Raw genomic sequence first — 13,246 nt, 5'->3', positions numbered from 1 at the left:
TACTGAGGGAGTACTGCACTGTCAGAGGGTCAGTACTGAGGGAGTGCTGCACTGTCAGAGGGTCAGTACTGAGGGAGTGCCGCACTGTCAGAGGGTTAGTACTGAGGGACTGCTGCACTGTCGGAGGGTCAGTACTGAGGGAGTGCCGCACTGTCAGAGGGTCAGTACTGAGGGAGTGCCGCACTGTCAGAGGGTTAGTACTGAGGGACTGCTGCACTGTCAGAGGGTCAGTACTGAGGGAATGCTGCACTGTCAGAGGGTCAGTACTGAGGGAGTGCTGCACTGTCAGAGGGTCAGTACTGAGGGAGTGCCACACTGTCAGAGGGTCAGGACTGAGGGAGTGCTGCACTGTCAGAGGGTCAGTACTGAGGGAATGCTGCACTGTCAGAGGGTTAGTACTGAGGGAGTGCCGCACTGTCAGAGGGTCAGTACTGAGGGAGTGCCGCACTGTCAGAGGGTCAGTACTGAGGGAGTGCTGCACTGTCAGAGGGTCGGTACTGAGGGAGTGCCGCACTGTCAGAGGGTCAGTACTGAGGGAGCGCCGCACTGTCAGAGGGTCAGTGCTGAGGGAGTGCTGCACTGTCAGAGGGTCAGTACTGAGGGAGTGCCGCACTGTCAGAGGGTCAGTACTGAGGGAGTGCCGCACTGTTGGAGCTGCCATCTTTCGGATGAGACAAGGACCTGTCTGACTCTCCAGATGGATTGGAAAGATCCCTGGCACTATTTCAGTGATGAGCAGGGGGGTTCTCCCCAGTGTTCTGCCAATATTTATCCTTCAATCAATCACCAGCACAGATTACCTAGGTCACTTTGCTGTTTGTTGGAGCTTGTTCTGCGCAAATTGTATTTTAAACACTTTGGAACATTCTGATGTCATGAAAGACGCTTTATGCAAATCTCTTTCTATTTGAGCGCAGAAATATTATTATGCACGCCAATGGCTATTACCCAGCAAGCAGCCATGACGCATTCATTATGTGACATTCCGGAAGTCGATGTTTTGGACAGAAGAAGCAATACTAGATTAATGGATCTGAGGAGACCTGAGCTGCTGTTTCTGCCCCCCCCCCCCCCCCCCCCCCCCCCTGAGAAACGCCTCAATCGCAGATAGGATTATGGAATATTTACAGGTCCGCGGCCACTTCATATTCTGTGGTACAATTGTTCCCAATTTAGTTTGCACAGTGTTCTGTGGGCCTCATGAGAATTGTGTGCAAATCTGAGTAACACACTTCCTCCACCTCTCTCACACCTGTGGATCAAAATGGACCCAGATGACTGCATTGATTTGGTAGCATGCATTGCCCTTCCCCATGTCTCCCTTGTGTCACTGGTCCACATTCCACCATCAGTACAATGCTCCAGTTTTACTGGTGAGTATCGTGATTAAAGGGTTGCTACATCAAGGGATTTGATGTTTTCCCAGCCAAGTGTGCCATGTAGGCCGAGCCATTTTGAGCGAGTTCCTCACGTACCAGTGACCAATTCAAACAGTAGTGGCTTTGCCAAGGCAGGTCTATTGAACTTCCCAGCACCAGACGTGATGCAGCACAAGCCTTCAGCTTTTAGTCTGACAGAAAGTTTGAGCATGTGTGTAATCTACACCACCAGAAATAACCTTAATCCCGCCCATTTAGTCTGCAAAAATATTCCCTGATTGCTCCGGATTTTCACTGAAAACGCACTTTTGATTAAATCTAAGCCAAGCTCAAGCTTCAAATTTTACTTCTGTCACTTGAACTGACAAAACAAAGAGTAGTGTAAACGGCGCTGGGCTTGTTGATGCTCGTTGATCTCTATATGTTTCAAGCTTTTCTGGATGGACGTCTGTGGGGAATGTATTACTGCTACCATTCACCATTGTATTGCATTACACTATTGTATTGTGTTGATGCCCTTGTGGGCTCCGCCCCCTCGGGGGAGGTATATAGATCTGCAGCCTGTAGGCGGCACTCAGTACAGAGCAGTCGCAGGCAGGCACAGATCTAGCTTGTTAAAGCCACTGTTCACTTCTACTAATCGTCTCGTGTGAATTGATGGTCGCATCAGGAGGTTCCAGTCAATATTAGTGAAGTTGAAGTCACCCATGACAACTCTGTTACTTCTGCACTTTTCCAAGATCTGACGCCCAATCTGTTCGTCCATCTCTCTGCTACTAATCGTCTTGTGTGAATTGATGGTCGCATCAATTTAATCAGCTAAGATATCGCTATGGAAGCCACCCTCAAACCTGATCAACTGGAACTCGACCCACAGGCAGCTGAAGCCAAAGGAATCTTCTCACTTTGGCTCCGCTGCTTTGAGGCCTACCTCGTTGCCTCCTCCTCGCCCGCCGTCACCGAGGAACAGAAGCTGAGTCTCCTCCACGCCCGGGTGAGCCACCGAATCTCCGTACTAATCGAGGAAGTGACCACGTACGCAGACGCGGTCGCGATCCTGAAAAGACTTTACGTGAGGCCGGTGAACGAAGTGTTCGCGCGGCATCTCCTCGCCACACGTCGTCAATGTCCCGGGGAATCGCTGGAGGAATACCTACGCGACCTGAGGGCACTCGCTCGAAACTGTAACTACAAGGACGTCACGGCCTCGCAGTATATGGAACTAGCCATCTGGGATACCTATGTGGCTGGAGTCCGGTCCAAGTATGTCAGACAGCGCCTGCTCGAAAAGGGCGCCCTCGATCTAGAAGAGACGGTAAAACTATCCACCTCGTTAGAGGTAGCCTTCCAGAGCCTTTCCCCTCCGACCTCGCGACTTCCTCGTGGTCACCCGACCCGAGGGTGTCCCAGGCCTGTGCCGCGCGACTGCCCGCCCAACCCGGGGGGCTGTCTTGGTATTTCTGTGGCCAGAACCAGCACCCCAGGCAGCGTTGCCCGGCCCGGAACGCGACCTGCAGCGACTGCGGCAAGAAAGGACATTTTGCCAAAGTCTGCTTGGCCCGGCTTAAGGCTCCTAAATCACAAGCCTGAATCACAGACTCTCAGGCCCGCAGACCACGCAACGTGGCTGCGTGCCTGCCAGTACTGCCCCCTTCCGATGCGTCATCGCCTCGTGCCATCCGTGGGTGCCGCCATCTTTAACTCCGTCCGACACGTGCGACTCATGGGGGCCGCCATCTTCAACCCAGCCCACCATGTGCGACTCATGGGGGCCGCCATCTTGGCCGCCATCTTCAACGCCGCACGACACATGCGACCGATGGGGGCCGCCATCTTGGCCACCATCTCCAACGCCGCCCGACACGTGCGACTGATCGGGGCCGCCATCTTGGGACCACTCCGTTACCTCCGACCACGCCGGCTACCCGCAGCTCGGCGCTGTCACCATCGACCAGTCATGACCCAAGCACCTCAGGAACTCGATGATGACCATCGGGTCAATGGGCACGAAACGCCCTGTCTGTTTGACTCTGGGAGCACAGAGAGCTTCGTACATCCAGACACGGTAAGGCGCTGCTCTCTCAAGATCTCCCCCGCATCCCAAACAATCTCCCTTGCTTCCGGATCACATTCAGTGCAGATCTGGGGGTACTGTGTCGCGAACCTCATGATACAGGGCGCCGAGTACGCCGATTTTAAACTCTATGTCCTTCTCCATCTCTGCACTCCCCTTTTGTTAGGACTGGATTTCCCGTGCAACCTCCGAAGCCTGACCCTGAAGTTCGGCAGACCCCTACCCCCTATCACCGTATGTAGCCTCGCGACCCTTAAGGTCGCCCCTCCCGCGCTCTTCACGAACCTCACCTCCGACTGTAAACCTGTCGCCACCAGGAGCAGGCGGTACAGCGCACAGGACAGGACTTGTTATCAAGTCAGAGGTCTAGCAGCTCTTGAGGGAGGGGATTATCGAGGCCAGTAATAGCCCCTGGAGAGCCCAAGTGGTGGTCGTCAGGTCTGGGGAAAAGAACCGGATGGTTGTAGATTACAGCCAGACCATAAATCGTTACACGCAACTCGATGCGTACCCCCGCCCCCGCATAGCGGACATGGTAAATCAGATTGCACACTACCGGGTTTTCTCCACGGTAGACCTGAAGTCCACATACCATCAGCTCCCGAATCCTTTGAGGCAGACGGCCGCCTCTTCCACTTCCTCAGGGTCCTCTTCGGCATCACCAATGGGGTCTCGGTGTTCCAAAGAACGATGGACCTAATTGTTGATGAGTACAGGCTGTGGGCCACGTTCCCGTACTTGGATAACGCCACCATCTGTGGCCATGATCAGCAGGACCACGATGCTAACCTCCAGACGTTTCTCCAAACCGCCCAAGCCCTCAATCTCACCTAAAACAAGGAGAAATGTGTTTTTCGCACAACCCGACTAGCCATCCTCGGCTATGTCGTGGAAAACGGAGTCCTAGGGCCCGACCCCGATCCCGACCGCATGCGCTTCCTCCTGCAACTCCCCCTTCCCCACAGCCCCAAGGCCCTGAAGCGATGCCTCGGGTTCTTTTCATATTCTGCCCAGTCGGTCCCCAACTCTGCGGACAAAGCCCGCCCACTTATCAAAGCCACCATCTTTCCCCTGACGACTGAGGCCCACCTGGCCTTCAGCCGCATCAAGGCGGCATCACCAAAACCGCGATGCACGCGGTGGACGAGTCCATCCCCTTCCAGGTGGAGAGCGATGCATCAGATGTCGCCCTGGCTGCCACCCTCAGGCAGGCAGGCCCATGGCCTTCTTTTCCTGTACCCTCAACGCCTCCGAGATTCGACACTCCTCAGTCGAAAAAGAAGCTCAAACCATTGTGGAAGCTGTGCGACATTGGAGTCACTACCTGGCCGGGTGGAGGTTCACCCTCGTCAACGACCAAAGGTCGGCAGCCTTTATGTTGAACAACACACAGCGGGGCAAGATCAAGAATGATAAAATCTTGAGGTGGAGAATCAAACTCTCCACCTATAATTACGATATTGTGTATCATCCGGGGAAGCTCAACGAGCCCCCAGATGCCCTGTCACGCGGCACATGCGCCAGTGTGCAAGATGACCAACTCCGGGCCATCCACAATGACCTCTGTCACCCGGCTTCTCCACTCATCAAGGCCCGCAACCTGCCCTACTCCATCGAGGAGGTCAGGGACTGCCAAGTCTGCACCGAGTGTTAGCCGCACTTCTATCGGCGAGACAAGGCCCAACAAGTGAAGGCATCCCACCCCTTTGAGTTCCTCAGCGTCGATTTCAAAGGCCCCTCCCCTCCACTGACCACAACAAGTATTTTCTTAATGTCGTTGACGAGCACTCCCGTTTCCCCTTTGCCATACCATGCCCCGACATGATCGTGGCCACTGTCATTAAGGCCCTGCATAGTATCTTCCCCCTGTTCGGTTTCCCCACTTACGTCCACAGTGACCGGGGCTCCTCGTTCATGAGCGATGAGCTGCGTCAGTACCTGCTCGGTAAGGGCATCACCTCGAGCAGGACTACCAGCTACAACCCCCGGGGAAACGGACAGGTGGAGAGGGAGAACACGACGGTATGGAAGGCCGTCCTTCTGGCCGTACGGTCTAGGAGTCTCCCAGTTTCCCGCTGGCAGGAGGTCCTCCCCGACGTGCTCCACTCCATTAGATCGCTCCTCTGCACAGCCATAAATGAGACCCCCCCACGACTGTCTATTTGTCTTCGCCAGGAAATCCACCTCCGGGGTCTCGCTTCCGTCCTGGCTGACGACACCGGGGCCTGTCCTCCTCCGAAAGCACGTGAAGACCCATAGGTCCAACCCCCTGGTCGAGAGGGTCCAGCTCCTACATGCCAACCCTCAGTTTGCCTACGTGGCGTACCATGACGGCCGACAAGATACAGTCTCCCTCCGGGACCTGGCACCCACCGGTGACCACCACCCACCCTGTGACCACCACCTACCCCCCCCACCCTACACCGGACACCGCCCCCGCCCTACATGGCCTACACCCCCCGCCTCCCCCCATCGACGCCCCACCGTGATGAAGCTCCAGTCGACACGCTCCTGGAGTCAACGAGCCCAACACCCGTGCCCGCAGCGCCGAGCTCAACACCCCGTGCCCGCAGCGAAGCCGGACCTGAGGTGATCACGGAGAACGATCAAGGCGCTGGACAGACTCAATCTGTGAGCCCACTTCATGCCTGCTGGACTTCAATTTTTTAACAGGGGGTGAATGTGGTGAATGTACTACTGCTACCATTCAACATTGCATTGCATTACACTGTATTGTATTATGTTGATGCCCTTGTGGCCTCTGCCTATGGGTCCGCCCCCTCGGGGGTGGTATATAGATCTGCCGCCTGTAGGCGGCACTCAGTACAGAGCAGTCGCAGGCAGGAACAGATCTAGCTGATTTAAAACCACTGTTCACTTCTACTGATCGTCTTGTGTGAACTGATGGTCGCATCAACGTCCCTCTGTAAATACTGACAAACTCCCAAGAAACACCCGCCCCCTTTTTTAAAAAACTGGACTGGAGTTTCCATGTGGGGAACAGTCGATCATTGGATTTTCACAGAGCCTGGAGACAGGCTCTGTGACCAAATCAGGGCAGTGGGTGACCACTCAAAGCTGGAGGACCAGAGGTTTTCCAACTTAAGAGCCGCAGGCTGCAATGAAGGATAGGCGAGAGAGAGAGGGTGCTTCAAAATGGAGGCATCCTTCTCACCCACTTTTCTAAATCTTGAAATAAAAGGTAGTTTCAGCAGCCAGATCGCCACTGTGGTAGGGGAGGGAAGATGGGGGGGGGGGGGAAGCCCCTCCACAGGCCAGCCTGTGGCTGTTCTCACTCCCGGGTAGGCAGGTAGGCTTGCTGGGAGTGCTGGCATCCCCCGGACCTGCCCCATGGCGACAGGTAGCCCTGACAGCCACGAACGTACCATCACAAAAAATGGCCAGTGCCAGGAAACCGGTATGCCAGCGTTTTTGGGCATTGTCCGCCACCATTCCCTCCCCTGGCAGGACCTAAAAATTCAGCCCACAGCCTCAGTCCCCCAGTGAAATGGGACAACTGTTGGCAAACCACGACCTTCCTTTTTTTGATCAGTAGACGGAAACAAGTACTGATCTGCAAAAACTATTGAGGACTTCGGAAATGTAAATATTCGGGACACTGGGAAGTTGGGTCTTCTCCTGTCTATCAATCTCGCACGCTCGCATCTTCCACTATTCGACTACACGGGCGGAAGATCTAGCCCACTGCGCTCCCGACGTGGTGGATCCAATCCCAGAAAAACAGATGTAAGATCATCTCTGGGACTCCCTTTGTAGAGCGGGCAAAGCCATAGCATTATTCTGGCAAAGAAGGAAGCCATTCAGCCCATCGTGTCCATGCCAATGCTTGGCAAAACGAGGCTGAAAACACACATCCTGTAAGCCCCGGGAGAATAATTTCTTTTGCCTTGCTTCAGTACAACTCTGATCACTGATACCTACACAGGACATTCTGACCGAGAAATGCTGGCGAGAATTAGAGGCATTCACAGAAGAACAAATGATTCCTTTAGCTCCATACAGAATTAATTTTGTGTGGCCTTGATCTTGGGCATGGAATGGTAAAGGGAGCTCAAAGCGGAGGGACTCTTGACACTCTCCAGAAATTGGGAGCGCTGCAAGTCAGGTGCACTGACCTTTGCCCCCTATTCTCCTGACAACACTTCCTTGGGAGAGGACCACCTCGTAAACTTTACCCTGTGTTTTGCTACCTATTACCAGCCAAAGATCAGCGCATTGCATCTTCTGTCTGGTATCAGGGGCTGAAATGCAGAGACCGGCCTTCGAGAGTTGAATGCAGGCCCCTGCAGTTCAGAGGTCAGCGTCAAGGCAACATGAGATCCCCGACCGTTTTTACAATTGTAACTATTGGTAATACCCAGTCAGTGGCTCAGTCTTAGACATGTTCTTCCATCTTTACCTTTTCAGGTGAAATGTTACCATAAGCAATACAAAAACCCGGAGCGCGACGTTGTTTTCCGAGTACAGTTCCATACTTGTGCCATCCATGGCACCCAGCTCTGGTTTGGAAAGGATGAACTGGATGATGCTTACGGAGGTCAGTGGGAATTTTCAGGAACAACAGTATTCCTATCTGCCCTGGTCTTTTGGAGCAGCACTTGAAATGCTCCATGTTCATCCCCATCATTATTCTTAATGCCTCGCTCAAATAGAGACACAAACTAAGGACCAAATCGGTTTTGAGTTAAAAGGAAAAGTTATTTGCCCAATTTTAAGATCCTTTCCTCCTTTTATCTTGCCTTCTCTGGTAAGGTATTCCCAAAGAGCTCATCTAATTTTCGCAACCAATGCTTATCCTCCTCGTCTTCAATCCCATGTGTGCTTATTCATTTCTCTGGGTTCAATTTTCGGAAAAAAAAACGTTTATTAGCATCGTCAGGGTGGGTCACCAGCACCTGAAAGGCATCACCCTCGAGTTGCTGCGCTCCAGTTCCTACCAATGCTCTTAGTCTAAAGAAAAATGAATAAACACATTTCTGCTTCAAAGGGGACCAATTCCAAGAAGCGATGGGAGTCGATTCCCACAGCATCTGGAGTCTGAAGGCCTCAAATGGATTCCATCCCAGCTGAGTGCTGGCCAGAGTTGCAATCAGGCTTCAAAAGAACAAAATTCTTGAAGTAGGCCCATCCACACCAAAATGGAGAACTGAGGCAGGGGCTGAAGTGGGCTGGGGGTAGGTAGATGGTGGCCCCTAACAAATGAGGAGGAATCTGGGAAAAATGGCAGGATTTGTGCTCCCAGATTATGGAGATTAGCCAAAGTTAGCACCATACAATAGCAGTTTATGGATCTAAGCCCTCACTCCTGGACTGGAGCACCGAATCCAGGTTGCCATCCTGTTTTGTCCTGGAAATAAGAAAGCCAAAGTTTCACCTGCTTTTTCACGTGGATATTCTTTTTAAAATAGTTATTTTTAATGCCCTGGCCAACATTTGCAGTTCAAACAATAACGCCAGAAAATAGCCATTTTAACTCACCGGTGTTCTGAGATCTTGCTGTGCGCACAATGGCGGCTGCTTTACCTGCATAACAATGGACACTGCCCAGTTCAAAGTAGTTCATTGTATGTGAAGCATTTTGAGACACTTTTCGAGAGAAGTTATCAAGTGCTTTAGAAATATGCGAGGTGCTCCATCGAGTATTTACTGAGGGAATGCTCTATTGGCCGAAGTGCTATTCGAAGGATGAAATATGAGAGCGAGGTTTGTTCTGTTTGGTGGCTGTTTAAGATCCCATTACATTTATTCAAAGCAGAGCAAAGAATTCTCATGCTGTCTTGGCTAACAGTCTTCCCTCAAACATCAGTAAAAACACATTAACTGGTTCATTGCTGTGGGGACCTTGCCTGGCGCAGAATAACCGCTGCATTTGCCTATAAAGCCACTGCTATTGCATTTCAAAGTGATTCATTGTGTAGAAGCGCTAAAAGCTGTCCTCTGGTGCAACATAAACCCACACCTGTCTTCTGAAAAGTGGGGTTTTGCTCTGCAGTATCAAATGCTGTTTAACACAGATTGGGAACGCGACCATTTCCATGAGTTAGCGTCCACCGCATTCACCCCCATCCCCCTGGATCTCCCCCACCCCCTCCATTACCCCCTCCCATCTCACCAGCACTGCTAACACTTCAGCACAGCCGCTTCATGAAGGAAGTGGACTTTTGCGACACAATGAATTTGGCACAGCCTTCCCTTCTGGGCTGGAGTCGCAGAATAGAAACCAGCTCTGAATATAAAATAAAAGGCGTTGCATTCAAGCATTTATATTCCACGCCGAGATTATAAGGCAGGTGCAGCAGCTCAAATTACTGCAATCTTTGGGTGGAGAGTACATCGGCTTTTAAACTCACAAATATAGACATTGCACTTTGTAAGATGAAATCTTCCAATGATTAGAGAGTGTGGTTATACTCTTGCTGTATTCATTGCTTACCTCTCACTGAATGTCTTAAAATCTTCACCGCGTGTACCTGTGTTAATGTACCTGACTTCAGCAGAGTGTAATGTCTTTATAGTCTGAATGTTTAAGCATAGAATACACAGCCCACAAGGTTAAGGATTAGGTGAGAAGCACTGAAAAGAATTTAAAAATGGAGAGCGTGCACAATGTAACAAGAGGGAAGGTGTTGATCAAGTTTGGTTCAAGGTTAGTGAGGATTCGGTGTGCTGCAAATCTTCAGTGACTGAACAAATTTGTGGTTGTACAACTGAACTGTCAGTGGTGACTCTTGTTCTTCTCTTCTCAGACGACAGGTTCCCACGTGACGCCGCAGTGGAGTTTGTCTTTTCTTCAAGTCCAGAAAAAACAAAAGGTAAGCAATTTAGTAACACTTGAGAACTTCGAAACAAGATACTGTTTCAAAAAAAAGATCTATGCATGCTGAAATGCAAAGGCAAGAAAAGACACATGACAGCAAAAAGCTCTATATGAATGCAAATCTTCCTTTTTTCAGTGTGTCACATATACTCCCTTTGTCAGAGCCAAGTGCGATGTCAGATTATAATATATTATGTGAACCGAATAAACTAAATTAACGAAATGAGGGACAAATTAAAAGGCAGCCCCTTAAAGGGGAACTGTAACAAACAAAAACCAAATCTCAAAGGAAACTTCGAACATCAAATCAAAATGTGGTTAAAAGGGTCAGTAAACGTTGTTATGGTGCCGGCGGAAGGGAAGGAAACAGAGGTGGTGGTGGCACTGGACGCCGAGAAGGCGTTTGATCGGGTGGAATGGAGGTACCTGATGGCAGTGCTGGAGCAGTTTGGGATTGGACCAAGATTTTTGAACTGGGTAAAGTTATTATATAAGGAGCCGAAGGCGAGTGTCCGCACGAACAATATCAGTTCGAGATACTTCTCTCTCCACCGTGGGACGAGGCAGGGATATCCTGCTGTTGGCGCTTGCGATTGAGCCGTTGGCCATCGCATTAAGAAGTTCGGGAGCATGGAAAGGAATAGTGAGGGGGGGGGGATAGAGCATAGGGTGTCCTTGTATGCCGACGACTTGCTGCTTTATTTGTCGGAGCCGAGTGCGTCGATAGGAGGAATATTGGAGTTGCTGCAGGTATTTGGGTCTTTCTCGGGGTACAAGCTGAGCTTGGACAAGAGTGAGTATTTTGTGGTGTCTCGGGGTGGGGGCAGGGGAGGTGGGGCTGCCATTCCGTAGGGCAGGGACTCACTTTAGGTATTTGGGGGTGCAGATTGCCCGGGAGTGGGGAAGGCTTCGCAGACACAACATCACTAGTTTGGTGGGGAGAGTGAAAGCCGCCCTGGCGAGGTGGGATGGTCTCCCTCTGTCACTGGCGGGTCGGGTGCAGGCGGTTAAAATGAATGTGTTGGCCCGATTTCTGTTTATTTTTCAATGCCTACCGATTTTCCTGCCAAAGTCTTTTTTCAGGGAGATTGAGGGGAGGATGACCTCGTTTATATGGGGAGAGAAGGTGGCCAGAGTGAGGAAGGTGCTGCTACAGAGGGGAAGGCAGGCAGGGGGTTTGGGTCTCCCGAACCTGATGTACTACTACTGGGCGGCGAATGTGGAGAAGGTGCGGTGCTGGGTCAGAGGGGTTGATTCCCAGTGGGTCAGAATGGAGGAGAGTTCGTGCAGGGGGTCGGGACTGAAAGCACTAGCAACAGCGGCGCTCCCGATAGCTCCGGGGAAATACTCAGGGAGTCCGGTAATAATAGCTTCATTGAAAATCTGGAGGCAGTTTCGCCAACACTTCGGGTTGGGGCAGGGTCAAGGGAAATGCCGATCCGGGAGAACCACAGATTTGAGCCAGGGAGGTGGGACGGAAGCTTTCGGAAATGGGAAGAGAAGGGGATTAAGACTCTAAAAGATTTGTTTCTTAGGGGTCGATTTGCAGGATTGAGGGAGCTGGAAGCGAAGTATGGGATGGAGCAGGGAGAAATGTTTAGGTACACGCAGGTTCGGGACTTTGCCTGGAAGGAGATACAGAGCTTCCTGGAGGAACCGGCCTCCACATTGCTGGAGGAGGTGCTGATGACAAGGGGACTGGAGAAGGGGGCAGTGTCAGCGGTATACGGAGCTATGTTGGAAAAGGATAAGGCACCACTGGAAGGGATCAGAGCGAAGTGGGAGGAAGAGTTGGGAGAGGTTATAGAGGAGGGGGGTCTGGTGTGAGGTGCTCCGGAGAGTAAATGCCTCCACCTCATGCGCGAAGTTGGGGCTGATACAGCTGAAGGTGGTGTACAGAGCACACCTCACGAGGGCGAGGATGAGCCGATTCTTTGAGAGGGTAGAATGATGTGTGTGAGTGTTGCGGGGGGGGGGGGGGCGGGCGCTAATCACGTTCATATGTTTTGGTCCTGTCCAGAGCTAGGGGAGTACTGGAAGGAGGTGTTTAGGGTAATTTCCAAGGTGGTGCATGTGAAGCTGGACCCGGGTCCCCGGGAGGCCATATTCGGGGTGTCGGACCAGCCAGGGTTGGAAACGGGTGCGGAGGCAGATATTATAGCCTTCGCCTCGTTGATCGCCCGAAGGCGGATCCTGCTGGGATGGAGAGCGGCCTCTCCACCCTGTGCCCTGGCGTGGCGGGGGGACCTGTTGGAATTCTTGACCCTTGAGAAGGTTAAGTTCGAATTGAGGGGAAGCTAGGAGGGGTTCTACAAGTCATGGGCACTATTTATTATGCACTTTCATGAACTGGATAACATGGAACATTAGTTTGGGGGGGGGGGTGCGGGAAGGTGGGGGGGGGGGGGGCTATGTATGTTAAAGATGGCTATGGGTAATCCCTGATTCCTTTTTTTTTCTTTGTCATTTGTTTATGTTAACATGCGGGCTGATGTCTGGGGCATGGTGGGAGGATGGGATCGTTGTTACTGTTATGGGGTTTAAGATATTTGTTGTTGGTTATTGATTGTTGTTGGGTGTAAATTCGGGAGAAGAGTTGTGAAAAAGGAGGAGAATAAAAATATTTTTAAAAAGAAAAGGGTCAGTAAAACACCCTTGTGGTGCCAGGCACTGAAGGCCTTGGTTGTGAAGGTGGACACCATGTATTCCCTCTTGAAGGACACCCAGCCACAAATGTAGGAGATAATAGTTGGATCTATTCATTGACCTATACACATCTCAGTTCATGGGCAGACCTTGATTGGTCAATCACCCCTTCTCCTCTTCCCATCTACAGATGGAGACCATTTGAAGAATGACTCTACAGTGACTGTGGATTACAACACATCTGATCCCACTGTCCGATGGGATTCGTATGAGAACTTCAACCTTCACCATGAGGATGGCTTGGAAGGT

At 51.5% G+C, this 13,246-nt stretch overlaps 1 protein-coding gene across 3 annotated transcripts in view; it reads left to right on the top strand.

Annotated features, from left to right (window-relative positions):
* LOC119958190 (tensin-2-like) overlaps positions 1–13,246 on the top strand; it is a 381,277-nt gene that overhangs the window by 303,472 nt on the left and 64,559 nt on the right. For all 3 annotated transcript variants that reach the window (XM_038786559.1, XM_038786558.1, XM_038786557.1), the window contains 3 exons: positions 7,882–8,011; positions 10,221–10,286; positions 13,128–13,244. In XM_038786559.1, coding sequence (XP_038642487.1) covers positions 7,882–8,011; positions 10,221–10,286; positions 13,128–13,244 — 313 coding nt within the window. The remainder of the gene's footprint in view (positions 1–7,881; positions 8,012–10,220; positions 10,287–13,127; positions 13,245–13,246) is intronic.

Source organism: Scyliorhinus canicula, chromosome 28 (assembly GCF_902713615.1).
Source record: "Scyliorhinus canicula chromosome 28, sScyCan1.1, whole genome shotgun sequence".
Taxonomy (NCBI): Eukaryota; Metazoa; Chordata; class Chondrichthyes; order Carcharhiniformes; family Scyliorhinidae; genus Scyliorhinus; species Scyliorhinus canicula.
This window is presented reverse-complemented; position numbering and strand designations above follow the sequence as displayed.